The 17183-nt window shown below is 43.1% G+C and overlaps 1 protein-coding gene across 2 annotated transcripts in view; it reads right to left on the bottom strand.

Moving 5' to 3' along the window:
• Positions 1–16863, bottom strand: part of LOC101170922 (non-muscle caldesmon) — a 44302-nt gene extending 27439 nt beyond the window's left edge. Inside the window, exons 1-2 of one of the 2 annotated variants that reach the window (XM_011475750.3) lie at positions 16549–16863; positions 2325–2471 (exon numbers count right to left, since the gene is read on the bottom strand). In XM_011475750.3, coding sequence (XP_011474052.1) covers positions 2325–2471; positions 16549–16607 — 206 coding nt within the window. In that variant the 5' untranslated portion in view covers positions 16608–16863. The remainder of the gene's footprint in view (positions 1–2324; positions 2472–16548) is intronic. The other variant, XM_011475749.3, reaches the window with a different exon arrangement.
• Between the last annotated feature and the right edge of the window lie 320 nt (positions 16864–17183).

Below are 17183 nucleotides of genomic sequence, written 5' to 3'. Positions count from 1 at the left end.
TTCAAATGATCATTCTGAGAGAATTTGGGGTCACAGCTGTGACTCTGTCTGTGGAAATCTTTGCAATTAAGCATCTGCTCAGGAAGGAAGAAGGCATTTATGTTTTGTTTCTTTTAGTTTTAGTGAAAGGGTGCAGTGAAACACATTTGAGATGTAGCAGACTTGGATTTGTTCCAGTGTCTCCCTTTTCACATTCTTTGAACATTGTGTAATAAGGAGGCAGAGGATAGCTGCCCCCCCCTCGTGAAATAGTTAGTAAATGCAGAAATCCACAAGCATATGGTGAGGTAGGAAGGGTGTGTGTGGGGGGGCCAGAAACATGGTTGCTATCCTTAGTAAAACAGATTGTCTGCACATGAAGTCAGCGACCTTCAGAGCATTTAGTCAATGACGTGATCGCTCTCACAGTGATTAATCCACATTCCAAGTGTTTCATGCAGAGGGAATTTACCCACATTCGGGTGTTGGGTTTTAAGGATCGGGGGGGGTCCAAAACTGATTTCCACATGTTTAGCTGAATAGCTTCCATGCGGTGGAGATCCTCTCCTGGATCTTGCTTTCAGCTGTTTCAACCAAGCAGTTGACAGTTCCTCAGAGTTTTATTCATTGTCAGTGTTTCTGAAATATCAATAATTAGAACAGGAAAAGCTTCTCAGACATTGGACCCAGCTTTTGAAAAATGCGTGGTGTTGTTTTTACAGCTGCATGAGGTTTATGGTCTGGTCGTTGTTTTGTAATGGTTACATTTTTCTGTTACCTAGTTAAGCCACCAACAAAAGTTTTATTTATTTTTTGTGTAGTCCCCTGAAAGGTTTTACCTTATTTTCACAATTGTTCAAGACGACAGCAGGATGAACTTTCCCTCTAATCTTGATACAGCAACCTGTCTATTTTACAGTCTTAAAACAGACAGACACACATTTCAATTTCTTTGTTTAGCAGAGATTAGACAACAATGGTGCAGAGTTAGCATTTCACATCAGGATTTTGTTTAGATAACAAGCACAACTTCCAGGTCTCTATATGTTTTTTTTTTTTTTAGTATTTTACTCCTACATGTCTGAAGGATAACCTCCAGTGTGTTCTGACCTGTGACGCATGCAGCTAAGCTTCTGACCCTATTCATCTTTCACAAGCAGTTTAGATAAAAACAGGAATCTAACCCAACAGTAAAGCGGAGAAAAGCTGCTGTTGAAGCAAGAAAGCACTGATGGAGTGAGTTGACCTTTTCTGAAATTTCTTCAAATTGTAACATTTTGGGACAAACAAGAGGATAAATAAGATGTTGACAGAAAGTCTCGTTTTTTCTAAGGAACATTTGTCGACTGTTTTGCTGTGTTTGGTTATCAGCCTGTGCTGGAGCTATGGAGGCATTCAAGTCCTAAATTAGATGGAGGGTGAATATGCTGACTAAAGGCCGTGTCACACAGCCATTACGTACAATGTGTGCTTATTGCACAGATGAATACTGGTTACATATGAAAAAGTGAAAAAAGATGTGGTCTTTACATTACATTTTCATAGATGTATCAAAAATGAACCATGTTAAGACCATGGAAGAAGTAAAAATAAACCAGGCAAAGAACATGCAAACCCACGCTTCATTGATTTTCTTCACTTTGACATTCAGAGCACTGAGCAGAAATCACATCGCCATGGTCAGCACCTGCCACGGGCCCTCGCGCTGTTTTGTTTTTTTATTTGAAAAGAGAGCAAGAAGGGCCCGGCGTGCGTCCAGAGTCGAACCCGGCCGCGTTCCTCACGGTGCGGGACACCGCCCCACCGCCTGGACAAGCCATACAGGGGAAGCAGGAGACTCCCACTTGGTATAGATTGCTGGATGAGTGAAAGATCGGCCGATTTATATACCCATCACACAATACGCCAACCATGAACCGTGCATGATTATTGCACAGTTTATGCTATTCATTAGTGACACATCCATCAATTACAGAATTTTAACCTGATTATATATAAAAGTTATATATCTGTGGTACATGCATGACATGTCATGGAAAAGCACAAATTTGCATCTACATCTCACAAGACTTTATAATTGCATATTAACTATAAAAATGCATGAACTGTGTGAGTCTCAACTGACCAAAAATTCCAAACAGCTCAAAACCAAATTTAGGTAAAGACCCGTCAGCCAAGACGGGCATCTGAGCACAATGATGAATGAAGGCTAAAACCTGTATTTACTTATATCAGTCATGCATCACGAAAGACTGAAACTTTTTACTTGGACAATGCGCAAATTGTAATTATTGGCAGTGTGACAAAAAAACCAAACTCAATCTTTTCTGTCTTTCATCAATCACCTGTTCTCTCCTGCTAACACCTCGCTGTCGGGGGATGATTCTCCAGGGGTGGAGCCACTGCTTCTTCGGTGTAAAGCCTCCCGGGCTCTTCGACGGCGCTCTCTCTCCACCTCTTCAGCGTCCTCGATGCTCCTCTGAGCAGTCAGTCTGGATAAGACAGGACAGATCTCACTGAAGGAGGGCAGGTGCACAAAGTTCACTGCGACTTTATTCTGTCACTAATACAAAGTTTAGAGGACCAAAAGCCTAAATAAGGAGACTTCACATCCAACCTCCCTCTTAAAGCAGAAGAAAATCATGCAGGCTTTATCCCACAAGCTTCAATAATCCACTAACAGCCACAGAGGACACATCCTCTGTGCTTACAGCCATCTCTCAGACGTACAGATGTTGAGGAACATCAGCATCAGTGGAGAAACACTGACAGCTGTTGGAGAAGCCGTTGAGCCGCACGCTCGGGCCTCTTGTGAGAATCACAAAGTTATGACCGAGGAGACAAAGACAAACGTTAGATCTGAGGTGCACAAACCTGTTGATCACAGAGAGACAGCAGCTGTCAAAGCTGCATGGAAGTAACAAAGATAAAGCTTATTTAGTCTGCTGTTCCTCAGTGGATCAGGAAGGTTTGGTCATGATCATCTGATTTTGAACAGTTATTGAAATGAGAGAGAAGGAAACAGGTGAGCATCAACCATGTAATGTGAGGCTTCAGTTATCTCACCCAATCGTCTTTTTAAAGACTGCTTCATTAGTATTTTAACTTTGATGTTTTTGTGTGGGAGGAATAAAAATGACTGATCAGACTTATTTACAGCAGTGGTGAAATATACACTATAGAATGTAACTTCTTAATTCTTTCAAACTCCAGACAAACTTTTGGTTTCTTTATTACTCAAATCTCTCATTTTAGGGCTGCGATCTCAGTTTTTTTGCTGGCTGTAAATGTTGTTTCATGTTGTTTTCATATACCAGATGGGTTCAAAAAACTACTACTATTTCCTGTGACAGACCATTGGAAATCCTTGCAGGGAGCTTCCTCTGTCATGATCTGGGTTTTTGACCCCTCTGAGCATAAAACTGGGGCGTGGAATGCGGGAACCCCTTTCTTCTAAAACAAGTCATTGCTGTTGTTGATGTATCTTTCTTGAGGATCCAAAGCTCTTTGGTGAAGCCAAAGAACAGAAAGTGAGCCATATTTGCACTTTTCTAACTACTGCTGCTGCGAAGAACATGGGGAATTTCTAAAGTGAGACTCCTGACAGTTGAATGAGATGGGTGACATCGTTGTCATGTACTTTTATGGGATCTTGATTAATTGCTGTGGGAGCAGGCAGACTCCTGAATCACTCAAACAGATCTAGTCTTCGTGCTGAATCATGAATCACCGAATGCTCTAATGCTAGACAGAGGAGTAATCCGAATGAGCAGAAAAACAGCTGACTCAGATGATTTGGTTCTCTGACATCATTCCTGTCAGTTCTAAACAATAGATTCAAAACTAGGTTAGTTTAATTGTGTCTGTTGGACACTTCACCTTAATGCTGGTTCTTTCTTTTTGTTATTACTTATATTTAAACTTATTCTATAGATTGTTGTATACATACTAAAATTTTGCTCTGCTCATAATTCAAACACTGCACCTGGTCTGTGTACCTGTTCTTCTCCTCTAGAGCAAGTATTCTGACGGCTATGAAGGCAGCACAGATCCCCTCTTTGTCTTCTTTAAATTGAGTTAGTGCTCATCTCATTCCTGTCTCAAAGGGGCATCTCATAGGCCAGCGGGTCAATAAACTCAAAGGTCTACTGAAGTATTGAGTTACTAAGATTTGGCCTCAGATTTATCACTAACCCTGCTTAGACTCCATCTGTTCCTCCTGCTGTACTGATCTTGAAAAGCAGTATAAAAAGAAGACAGATGCAGCAACCCTCTAAGTGTTTATTGGGTTGAAGGTCTTCTATCTTCTCAACTTTCAATTCTGGGTTCTTTAAATTCACTCATACAGCATTAGCTCCTTCAACTGAAAACCTTGTGCCCTTTAGTTTTTGTGTTAGGGGAAGAAAGTCACCCAAGAAGAAGAAAGGGAGGGAGTGTTGTCTCTGCCTTTCCAAGGACCTGTAGTCTTTCTCTAAACGTTAATTTATTCAGAAGGCGTGAGCTGACATAGAAGTGGAAGCTACCACCAGCCACAGATCCACCTGTACCTGTACATTACAAACAAGGAGTCATGGGTCTGAAAGCAACCAGTCGACAGAAAAACTGCTTCATATTGACCAGCATCCTCTCTTTGTGCACAGTTTCATTTCTCTGTCAAAGCCAGAGACACAAGAGAAAAAGTTAAATGAAATGAGAGGAAAGATGGTGGTTGTGAGCCTGAGCACACCTGGATGCACATCTGCTCGGTGTGCCACCAAACTCAGGCTGGAAAAAAAAGGAACTGAAGGTGAGGAGACTCTGTTCCTGAAGCCGTGAGAGCAGGAGATTAGCAGCGGTCAGTATTCAGGCCCTGACCATTCCTGATCTTGACCGATGTAAAGTTCTGTGATCTTGAATGGGTTGAAACGCTTGTACGGTCAGGGAGCATTTCCACTGGTTGTTTTGATTCATATGCACCAGAGTTGGTTCAGTCAGAATGGAATTGGATGGCCCAGAGAACAAAAACTGGAAGCAAACCAAAGAAAACAAATGATGTGAGCACCACAAAGAAAGAAAGAAAGAAAGAAAGCTCTGATTACAAGGGTAACAGAGATCATCTCTAATTCTATATTTCAGACGCAGTACCTGAACAACTCATACAGTCAATATTTATGTGATCCAAGGCAGCAATTGTGAGGAGGATCACTGGTGTTGTCCTTCATGTTCCCTTGAGACCCTAAAGGTCACCGAATGTCTGCATTCAGATGAAAGCTGGGCTCTGGTACAAACTTGACTCCAGCTGACGAGTGTGACGTCAAACAACCGAATCCTCATTTTCTAATCCCTCAGCTAAGAGTTACCAAACTGAGATCTAAGTGTGCACAGGTAACCAAACATGCCTACAGCTGTGGCTTTTTACCCAAAACATCTGAGGTAATGCAGGTGGGAATGGATTCCTGTGTTGCAGTAAAACTGTAATTATGACTGACACCACAAACCTTGTATGAGTTTATAAAAGCTGTTGGGGTTGCCGTAGTGTGGGTTGGTCAGGTGTTGACGTGTGGACGGTCGGAGCTGAACTGCTCTGCCCTTTCATTACACAGCAGGATTCCGTCATACTTGGCAGCAGCTCAAACATCTGCTTTGGCTGAATGATTCTTCTCCAGTAGAGAGATTCGGAAAAACTGAGATTACATCAAGTCTCCTCCTCCTCCGTGTTTTTTTTATTTTGCCAAAGAAACTGTCTGGACTTTGCCAAGAAAAGGTTACCGATAAAATGACAAATTCTTCTCTTCGTGGCAGAGCAAAGGAAGTTTTTTCAGAAAATTGAAATTTGTTTCAAGACTGAACAGGCTGTCTAGTTGAATGTGTCCTTTTTTAACGGCTGACAAAGTGCCCTTGAGCAAAAGCAGTCACAAAGAGTCTCATGAGGTGATAAATCAACATTAGGGGCAAACATGTACGTGTTCAGGTGTGAAAAGTAAATGTATTTAGTTGACACAGACGAGCTGCAGCTCATGAAACTGTCACAAATGCAGTTTCCCAGTTTAGAGAGATGGGCCATTGTAACAGAAGCTGGGGGGTGTGGGTGGGGGTTCACACACCTCAGTATCAGGACTCCCACACTAACTCTGCTGGACCTTTTAAACTCTTTTGTTTCTTTTTTTTTTTTTTTTGCTACTGTAACTGGCATTCATGTTAAATGAAAATCCGAAACAGAAGAACAAGCTTTTATATTTATTAAGAATTAACTGGAAATGTTAAACACCCCTGGCTGTAATTTTTTGTTTTTTTTACTGTTGTGTAGCACTTTTTGATTTTTGTCTGAGGAAGGTGCTATGGAAACAAACATTTGCTTACTTTACTTTACTTACATTTTGTGAGTACTTAGGTTGTCACCATGTCATTTCTTTTTCACACAAACATTCATTCAGTTGCCATTAAAGCAATGCTTAAAAAAAAACGTCACATAGCGCCTCAAGGTTTGATTCCTTGACCTCTGCTGTTCAACATGTAAATGCTCCCATAGTCAGACTCCCTTCAGTTAAATGATGAAGACATTGGTAACCAGAAGAAAAGGTACTGGAGAATTCAGCTCTAGAGAACTTGACCAAAAAAAAAAAAAATCACATTTAGACTCGGAGAAGAGTTTGAAAGACTCAGAGCCCAGAACAAAAGCCATCTACTTACCATCTCAATCACATTAGCTGCGTTTACATGGACAAAAGTAATCGGAATGAACGCCTGATCGGAAGGAAGATGTCATGTAAACACGCCGTTCGGAATAGTCTGCCCCGATCAGACTTGTTTGGATCAAAATTTCTTTCCGATCGAGATAGGTGGGTTATACCGATCGTTGTTCATTCCAATCGTGTGTCACTACTGCTCTGGTTTTACGTCAAGCATAGATGGTGTTTCGCTCCAGAGAAAGCTTTGGAGCGCATGCCGGACCGACCAGCTGCTCTGCGGAGGGGCAAAGGGAGGGGAGGATGCTTTGTTACGTGTGCGTTTTGTTGTTTGTGTGACTCCAATCTGTCCTGCCGGTCTGGGTTAGCTGCTGTCAGGAGAACCGTGTGTCTCTGAGCAGAGTTCAGACTTCCAGCTCACCCACAGCGGCTTTGGGGCGGTGTGCAAAATTTTCGAAGCAGAATGCCGCTCAGTCCTTAGAAACCGTTCAAACAATCACGTGGATTTGTGTTTATAGTCGTGTCCCGGCAAAATAAATGCTGATGTTATTCCCACATATTTACGTGCAGCCAAGATGCAGATTGCGGCATTTCCCGCATGGATTTATCAAACAAGGCTAATGTTGTTAGCGCATGTTAGCCTCCCTCTCCTGAGAGCTCCGTTCTTCCACAAAAAAAAGCACCAAACACACGGATTAAATATAAAATGATGAGCGAACAGGCGCTTCATAATGTTCATAACATTAATAAAAAAAAGTTTAGAAGATCGTCTCGTATATTACCGAGCTGCTGCATAAATTTATATGACAGCAAAGGTTTGTTTACTGTGGGACTCATTTCCTTTTTCCGGTATTTTCAACACTACTGCGCATGGCCAAATGATTTATTCCGACCGAAAGTGTGACCGTGTGAACGTTTGTTCTAATCGGAAAAAGGTTTTCTGGGCCCATGTGCACGGTTGGATTTTAATCCGACCATTGATCCGATCAGGATATTTTGCCCATGTAACCACGACTAATGACAGAGGTCTTATTTCAGAGAACTGCTTCCGGCTTTTACCTCCTACAGGCTGGACAGAACCAGCTCATTCATGGTTGGATTTAAATAACATCAGAGACCTTTTGAATTACGCATGATATTCTTGTGATCTTGGCCCCTAATAAAGCAGATTGATTAATAACCCCAAAACTCCTCAGCTCAAAAGCATGGTAAAGGAAGGGTTATGATATGGGCTGTTGGATTGCAGTTTTTCAGTCAGATGTGATGTCTTACAGCTAAGGCTCTGTCCAAACTGAGTCCTGCAGCAGGACAACCAGCTGAAACAAAGCAGCCAAACAATGGCAGTGAAGCTGAAAAAACACTCTGCTGGTCAAAACCCAGTGTTCAACCCAATTCCAGTGTCCACCATAGCTTTTCCCAAAGCTGCAAAAGGAGATATATCAGTAAACTGAAGCCTTGCTGAGGAGGCGAGGGGGGCAAAATTCCTGCGTAAGAGACTGACACAGGAAATCCCCACTTCAAAGTTTCACTGCTGCAGACTGACATTCATTTCTGTCTCTAATCTTGCTTTAGTTCTGACTCAGTTAATGATGGATACTGCAGTGAAGCTAGATGCTTAGCAGAGCGCAATTCTTTCAGTGTCAAAATTGAATTTTGTAGACACTTTTTGATCTCAAAATGTCAATCACTGGAGTTCTGACACCCATGAAAATCTGATGCACTGAGAAGTCCTAATGAAGTTATGAATATTTTGATAAATCTCTTTACATGCCTCAAAGTTTCTTCACAAACATATTTTTGTTCATATCTTTAGCGATTTCATTTTGTTTTTTATCGTCTTTTGATCAAGAGATTGTGCCAAAGTGAAAAGTTCAAGAGGCGAGATTGACATGACAGTGCTTTTTTTGTTTGAACTAAAAAAGTCTTGCGCTTTTATGCCATTTTTTCACATCCGTGTTTTATTATTTTTACTGCTGTCACTCATTCTGATATTTACTTATTTGTTACAACTTCATGATATTTTTTTTCTTCTTTTAGGGCCTTTACTACAAAATCTGCTTTGTCTAAAATTACAACAAATCATTGAAGGAAGGTCAAGAAACAAAGCCCTAATTAATTTTTCATCAACACATAGAATAAACAAGTCATTTTTTCTTACAATAAAACCTAAAACTCATCCAGAGTAATCCATTGGGTAAAAATTGTATCTGCATTCAAACCCTGGTCTGTCTGTTAGGTGTTTTTGTTTTGGAGTCAGAAGTGGTCTCTAGCAGACCTGTGACACAAAGATATCAGTGCTCTCCAGTATCGCATTCAACCAGCAACACAGCATCAATCTCTCTCTCACTAATAAAGCCTGTGGCGCCTTTCAACAGAACCACTGAGCCTCATATATTGTTAGTCTCTCTGTCTCCACTTGTTCAGGTTTGAGTTTGTTGTCCTGGAATATTTAACCGGAACAAGAATGAGAGAAGGATTTGTCATCAGGAGGAAGAGTTAAAAGTCCTAAATCCCCAGCTGCTCTTTGGTGAGCACACATGCTGTCAGCCAGGGGTGATTGAGCTGAATGACAAATGATAACATGGTTCATTTTCAGCCTGAAAGCCTGCCAGCCTCTGCGGTGCAGAAGGGGAAGGTGGGAAGACACTTGAGAGGTGAAGTCACTGTTTTGCTTGAACAAGTCAAGACGGTGAAGGGCACTGAGTCATGCTGACACACAAAACAAGACTTCCCAGAAAGTGATTATTCCATCATCTGAGCGCTGTGACGAGCCACTCAGCACCTCCCTCCAGCACAGATCAGGAAGTCCCACTGTAATATGTTTTCATTGTGATGTCCCTTCTGTTTCTTCATACTGGCAGAAAATCAAATTGTAGACGGGATGATATAGCAGTTTGAATCAGAACTCCACACACAAACCTGATGGGGCCTTTCGGCACAGAGAAGAATCCCAACTGTGGTGTGAACAAATGTCGGCCAAGAACAGTTACAGTCCGGTGAAAAGGCTTCGGCTAGAACGCTTTCCATGGTCTCTGTGAGGACAGACAGTGCATGAGCGGCTGCTCAGCGGACGTCACGAGTCTCAGTTCAAAGTAAAACAAGCTCAGTCTCTTATTTTGGTAACAAATGGGACTCACATTGTTTCTCGCAACACTTTAGACATACCGGATCGGTCGAGGCCCGGGTTAACAACGACCGCCACCGATGCTGTTAACCTACAGGGTGTCGGTGGAAATTTCACTACTGTTGGTCGAAGAAAGAGGGGAGGCAGAAGGGTCCGTTGCCAGAGAGAGAAGGGAAAAGGCAGGAACATAGGTTTGAGAATAGGGACTCTTAACGTTGGCACAATGACAGGGAAAGGCAGAGAGCTGGCAGACATGATGGAGAGAAGGAAGGTAGATGTACTGTGTGTGCAGGAGACAAGGTGGAAGGGCAGCAAGGCACGTAGTATTGGAGGAGGATACAAACTATTCTATCATGGTGTTGGGAAGAGAAACGGGGTAGGAGTGATTCTGAAGGGGGAGTTTGTAAACAGTGTTCTAGAGGTGAAAAGAGTCTCAGACAGGATGATGAGCCTAAAGTTAGAAATTGAAGGGGTGATGGTGAATGTAGTCAGTGGGTATGCGCCACAGGTTGGCTGTGAGTTAGAAGTGAAGGAGAGATTCTGGAATGAGTTGGATGAGGTCATAGAGAGTATCCCCAGAGGAGAGAGAGTTGTTATTGGAGCAGACTTTAATGGGCATGTTGGTGAGGGCAACAGAGGTGATGAGGAGGTGATGGGCAGGTTTGGTGTGAAGGAAAGGAATCTGGAGGGACAGATGGTGGTGGACTTTGCGAAGAGGATGGAAATGGCTGTAGTCAACACTTACTTCCAGAAGAGAGAGGAACATAGAGTGACATACAGAAGTGGAGGTAGGAGTACTCAGGTGGACTACATCCTATGTAGACGAGGTCATTTGAGAGAGGTTAATGACTGCAAAGTGGTGGTAGGAGAGAGTGTAGCCAGACAGCACCGCATGGTGGTGTGTAAGATGACTCTGGAGGTCAGGAAGAAGAAGATAGGGAAAACAGAAAAGAAGACCAAGTGGTGGAAGCTACAGAATGAAAAAAACTTGTGAGGAATTTAGGCAGAAGTTGAGGCAGGTCCTGGGTGGTCAGGATGAACTTCCAGATGACTGGGAAACTACAGCAGAGATTATCAGGGAAACAGGTAGGAAGGTGCTAGGTGTGTCATCTGGAAAGAGGAAAGACGGTAAAGAGACTTGGTGGTGGAATGAGGAAGTACAGGAATGCGTCCAGAGGAAGAGGTTGGCTAAAAGGAAGTGGGATGTAGAAAGGACTGAGGAAGGTAGACAGGAGTACAAGGAAGCGCAGCGTAGAGTGAAGAGAGAGGTGGCAAAGGCCAAACAGAAAGCTTACGATGAGCTTTATGACAGGTTAGACACAAAGGAAGGAGAGAAGGACTTGTACAGGCTAGCCAGACAGAGAGACAGGGATGGGAAGGACGTGCAACAGATAAGGGCGATTAAGGACAGAGATGGAAAGGTGCTAACAACCCAAGAGAGTGTACAGAAAAGATGGAAGGAGTATTTTGAGGAGCTGATGAACGAGGAAAATGACAGGGAAAGAAGGGAGGAAGATGTGGTTGTTGTGGAGCAGGAAGTAGCAGAGATTGGAAAGGATGAGGTTAGGAAGGCTCTGAAAAGGATGAAGAGCGGAAAGGCCGTTGGTCCTGATGACGTACCTGTGGAGGTATGGAAGTGCTTAGGAGAGACAGCAGTGGAATTTCTAACAAGGTTGTTCAATAGGATTTTAGAGAGTGAGAAGATGCCTGAGGAATGGAGGAGAAGCGTTCTGGTCCCGATCTTTAAGAACAAGGGTGACACGCAGAACTGCAGCAACTATAGAGGAATAAAGTTGATGAGCCACACAATGAAGCTGTGGGAAAGAGTAGTGGAAGCCAGGCTTAGGAAGAAGGTGGAGATTTGTGAGCAGCAGTATGGTTTCATGCCCCGTAAGAGCACCACTGATGCCATTTTTGCTTTGAGAATGTTGATGGAAAAGTACAGAGAAGGTCAGAAGGAGCTGCATTGTGTGTTCGTAGATTTAGAGAAGGCGTATGACAGGGTGCCGAGGGAGGAGCTGTGGTACTGTATGAGGTCGTCTGGAGTGGCAGAGAAGTATGTCAGAGTAGTTCAGGACATGTATGAGAGAAGTATGACGGTGGTGAGATGTGCTGTAGGTCAGACAGAGGAGTTCAAGGTGGAGGTGGGACTACACCAAGGATCAGCTTTGAGTCCTTTTTTGTTTGCTATGCTGATGGACAGGCTGACAGACGAGGTAAGACAGGAATCTCCCTGGACAATGATGTTTGCGGATGACATTGTAACTTGCAGTGAGAGTAGAGAGCAGGTGGAGGAACAGCTAGAGAGGTGGAGGTTTGCTCTGGAAAGAAGAGGTATGAAGGTCAGTCGTAGTAAGACAGAATACATGTGTCTGAACGAGAGGGATCAAGGTAGAAGCGTTAGGTTACAGGGGACTGAGGTGAAGAAGGTGCAGGAGTTTAAGTACTTGGGGTCAACAGTTCAGTGTGATGGGGATTGTGGAAAAGAGGTGAAGAGGCGAGTGCAGGCAGGTTGGAGCGGTTGGAGGAAAGTGTCAGGAGTGTTGTGTGACAGAAGAGTGCCAGCAAGACTCAAAGGAAAGGTGTACAAGACAGTGGTGAGACCAGCTCTGCTCTATGGGTTACAGACGGTAGCAGTGAGACAGAGACAAGAGGCTGAGATGGAGGTAGCGGAGATGAAGATGTTGAGGTTCTCCTTAGGAGTGACCAGGTTAGACAGGATAAGGAACGAGTACATCAGAGGGACGGCTCACGTTGCCTGTGTTAGCGACAAAGTCAGAGAAGCCAGACTGAGATGGTTTGGACATGTTCAGAGGAGGGATAGTGGATATATTGGTAGAAGGATGTTGGAGATGGAGCTGCCTGGCCGGAGGGCAAGAGGACGGCCAAAGAGGAGATATATGGATGTCTTAACAGAGGACATGAAGTTGGCTAACGTTAGGGTAGAAGATGTTCATGATAGAGTGAGGTGGAAAAGGATGATTCGCTGTGGCGACCCCTGATGGGAAAAGCCGAAAGAGAAAGAAGATTGTTTCTCGCAGCACCCACATCTACTCGTCACACTGCTTTCAGTCACTGCAGTTTGATCATTTTTCCATTCATCTTCTCTTCCTGCCTATTCCAAGGTCACAGTTGCTGGAGCTTATCCCAACCACCTTAGGGTGCAGGTGGGGGGGTTCAACCAGAGGGATGCAGCCTTTTCAAGGCTTGAAGCGTCTGGTGTTTCCTTCAAAAGAACCTTCCTGATGCTCTGCTTGACTGCTTAGAACTTCACATGTTGGTCAGAGAGATCAAAGATATTAGAAATGTGGCCCCTGGAAACATGAAACCCCAATTGTTTACCTTCTCTCCATCTTATAGATGACGGCGATCTCTTGAGTGAAGGATTGGGGGTCGGAGGCTCGTCACCTAACAGCTAAGCCTGCCCTACCTCCCCAGAAACATTCTTGCATCTCTTATCTTTCTGTATTGTAAACACTAGGGTAACCCCTCCCTCTGTGGGGGATTCAGGGGTCGGAGGTCACAGCCATCTTGGGGCAGGTTTGGCTCCTGGCTGATATCCCTGTCAAGGGGCCAACCAGGCCATCTTAAGGGGGTATTTGTCTCCCACATGGATGTGATCAAAAACAGATTGGAACTGTTGCATGCTTGCTCTGACCCCCAGATCAACTGCACCCCCTCTCAAAAACAAAAGGTTGAGTCTCTTCTGTCTGCAGTCACGTGTCCAAATCCATGCGGAGGGCTGGAATGCCGAGAAATCAGAAAACACCAGAACTGTTTTAGTGCAGTCTGAACCTGAAAAGTGTGTGTGCTGTCAGAGCAGCTGCTGCAGCTTTCTCCCATGACAAGAAAATTCCAAATGAGGTCAGAAACGTGGAAATATTTAATGTCCACAGAAAGATAGACGAGAAATCCCCCCAAAAGAAGAAGAGCTGTTTCCGCTAGAGCCTGAACCCTTGTATGCATCCAAGATTTCGACATAGATGTGGAGCAGCTTGGGTAAACACCTGGTGTGATGTCATTCATGCCGTCTGCCCCGTCAGGCTGGAGATGTCTGGTGAGCGAGCTGAGTCCCAGAGACATGCCACCTCCTCCAGCTGTTATCCAGGTCCAGGATGTGTAGTAACCACATTCAGAGGCACCTGAACACCCCCCAAGCTCATAAATCTGTGTGCAACCTTCACCTCTGACAAATTCATGCATCACTGTTTAGTGAAACACTATGTTAAGGGAAAATCCCCAGGCACACTGCGAGGAAGAGCACTGTCCATCTAAGACCACAAGCATTCAAACTGTTGTCCTGAGGAGGAGGAGGAGCTTCATCTTAACTGCAGCAATGTTGGGGGGGGGGGGGGGGTTCCAGAACACCCAAGGAGTTTAACATTTTCACAAAGTGACAATGATGGATGAGAAGCAAATTTTAAGCTGAATTTGGGCCAAACTGCACTGAACCGTGGGGACTTGACAACTCTGATAACATATTGTACCAGACCAGTGTACTTGGCAGGGGGGGCGCAAGACATTTTTCAAAAAGGGGAACCAGGTCTCCTGGTAGCATTATGTTAAGCACAAGAAGCATCATTGTTTGTCACACCTGAAATAGACCCGATAGACTGAACTCAGTCGATTGAGGAAGATATTCTGATAGGTTTTATAATGGTCCCACATGCTTTGTGATACAATGCTTCCATTCTCCCAACCAGCTGTTCACTTCCTTTTTTTTTCTTTTTTGAAAAACCTGCAGCTTATCGTGTGACAAAATGTCGTTTTCTTTCTTGGAAAAAGTCTATGCAATACATTTTTACCTCATTGAGTTCTTCAGACAGACACAGGCTACGAGATTTCCTCATGTGAAACTTTTCAGATTACTTTCAAATGATCCAAATATCAAATAGGAGCAAACATATTCATCACACCACCTGTTGGAACAAACACTAAACTCCAATGCGTCTCCACACGGGGGGGGGGGGGTAGTTATGAAATAATTGTAGGGAAGACATCAAAAATTGTTAAACCATACATACATTAAAAGCACTTATAGGGCGATAAAATGAATAAATATGGAGAAACTAGTAAAATAAGATGTTATAGATAAAAATACTTTTGCATGTACTTTGTGTGGATATGTACAAATATCTTATTTAACTGTCCTGTATTACTGTGGATATAGATCTAAAGACCTCTATGTCTATTTATTTTAGGCTAAATAAAAAGGGGGGCTTGGAGTTGATCAGCTTTTAGCTCCATCTAAAGGCTTTTTGTTAACTTTAACCGTTCTCATTTTGGGATATCTTGCTTTTGTTTTTGGTTCTTGTTCGAAAATAAAAAAAGAAATACAAAAATTCCAAAGAGAATTGTTTCATTTTATTTTAAATGTATATTTTTTAACTGCTACACTTCTTGTAAACTTAAATACCGCTGTGGTTTTTGCTGGTCAGTCACACTTTTTAAAACCACAATGAACCTGGAAATGTTCATGATTCAGTCAAATACACCACCAGCCAGAAGTCCATGGGCTGAGTGCAAACTAACAGGGCTTACAAAGTCAAACTAACCACAAATAACTCTCACCTCTTGATATTAATTAAGAGGTTAACCAAAGATATCTTCCAAATATTAGAAACATACTCAAAAATGCTTAAATTCTTTCCTTTTAAATACTCTTTTTTTCAAACTGTTGCCCTGCCTGCTGTGCATGCATTTAAAACCGTCAGATAACAATTACTTCATGAAAAGTCATGAGAAGAACTGTTTGTTTTGATGAAACATTGGTCTCTTGAAATTCATAGTTCCAAATAATTTTCTATATTTATCAATCTGGCTATCCGAACCCGTGTAACTTTATTCAGGAACTTTTCTTTGTTTTTTTCAATGTTTTCTACCACCAAGATCCTAAAAACTTCACAATTGGTCATCTTTATTATCTTTATGCATGTGCAGCCGCACTGAAAATGTATTTATTAAATACCAGAATGGGGGGTCAGTGAAGAACTTCTTGAGAGGTCCTAAAACTATGTAAAAGCAAAGTACAAGAAAAAACAAGAGAGCAAGCTTGAAGTGAGGACATTGCTAAAGAATTACCAAAGACAACTGGCTCAAATGATGCACACCATTAGCATTTGTCCCATGCTATCCTATGATTTCATAGCAGTAATAGTAACAGTTGGCTGGGTTCTGTGTTGAAGAGACTCCCTCCAGGATGTCCAGGAAACAAAGGGTGGACGGAGTGAGCCTTTCACCTCTGACACCAGGCAAAAACAGTTCTTTCCTCTGCAGCTTAACAGAGGAGTCTCAGCATTGGCCATGCCTTTTTCTTTACTGCTGCTCTGCCTCCACCAAAAATGACAAAAAAAAAAAAAACCTTTGCCACCTCGAATTTGGTAAGTTCTGTCTTTCAAAAGGAAGATACTGATCAGTGGATTATTTCTTTGTTATAAAGAAACAATGAGAGATAAACTGAGGTCATTGGAAAAGCCTAAATCCTCACATGACCCAAAATGTTTCCAGTAATCCTTTTTGCCCCATTTAGACAGCGGTGTTTACGCCACAAACAATGACTGTCTAAACTGAAAACCTTCCCAGTTTCCTGCCGGTGAGACAAAAAGTTTTCCACACACACATTTTAAAAAGTCATTTAAGAAAAGGAAAACAAACTGCTTTGAAGCACCTCAGTCTGAGCCTGAACTGTGCCGTTTAAATATTAACCAGATTTGCTTTTTTGGGTGACAGGACAGAACAAACAGAGACAGCAGCAGAAAGAGGAGAAACCCGATCACACACCTCATGAGGTTCTGCAGACCCTGTTTGCTGGAGTTTCTCCTAAGCAGAGCGTTGGACATGTTTGTTGCTTTCTTCTAGCAGATCCTCTTCTTGCTTTCTTGATCAGCTTTCTTCTTTTTCTCTTCCACCCCAAGTGAACACAGAGGTTTGCTTTCTGTCCAGAAGCCGTGCCGTGCTGTAAAGAAGTGTGTGACAGAGCGCGGGTTGAAGGAACCCCCTCACAGTTAATCTACTGTTCTTCACACTGTTCAATCCCCTGCAGCGCTCGGGAATGTCAGCAAAGCTTGGAGGGACTACCTCCTCTCTCACTCTGAGGCTGGAGTTTTAGTCACCACAGCACTCCCCCCCCCACACACACACACATCCAGACACACACCTCTGCCCCCTCCCACTGCGCTACATGTGGTTTCCATTGAAGAGCTCAGAGCACTGAGGCCCAAATCTCGTTTCTTTTTTTCGTTGCTGTTTTTCCTTCGTTATCCCTGGTCATGTGATCTGCCTTGTGTGTTGGTGTGTGCGTCTGTTTCTGTAGATAGTGGGAGGGTACAAAAGACAATGTTTTATTCTCAAAATAGAAAAAAAGGAAAAAGAAAATCTACTTCTGACTGGGTCTGGGCTCCTCCCATCATTCACCA

This window comes from Oryzias latipes, chromosome 6, assembly GCF_002234675.1.
Source record: "Oryzias latipes chromosome 6, ASM223467v1".
In the NCBI taxonomy this organism is placed as follows: domain Eukaryota; kingdom Metazoa; phylum Chordata; class Actinopteri; order Beloniformes; family Adrianichthyidae; genus Oryzias; species Oryzias latipes.
The sequence above is the reverse complement of the archived record's forward strand: the minus strand, read 5'-3'. Positions and strand labels throughout refer to the sequence as shown.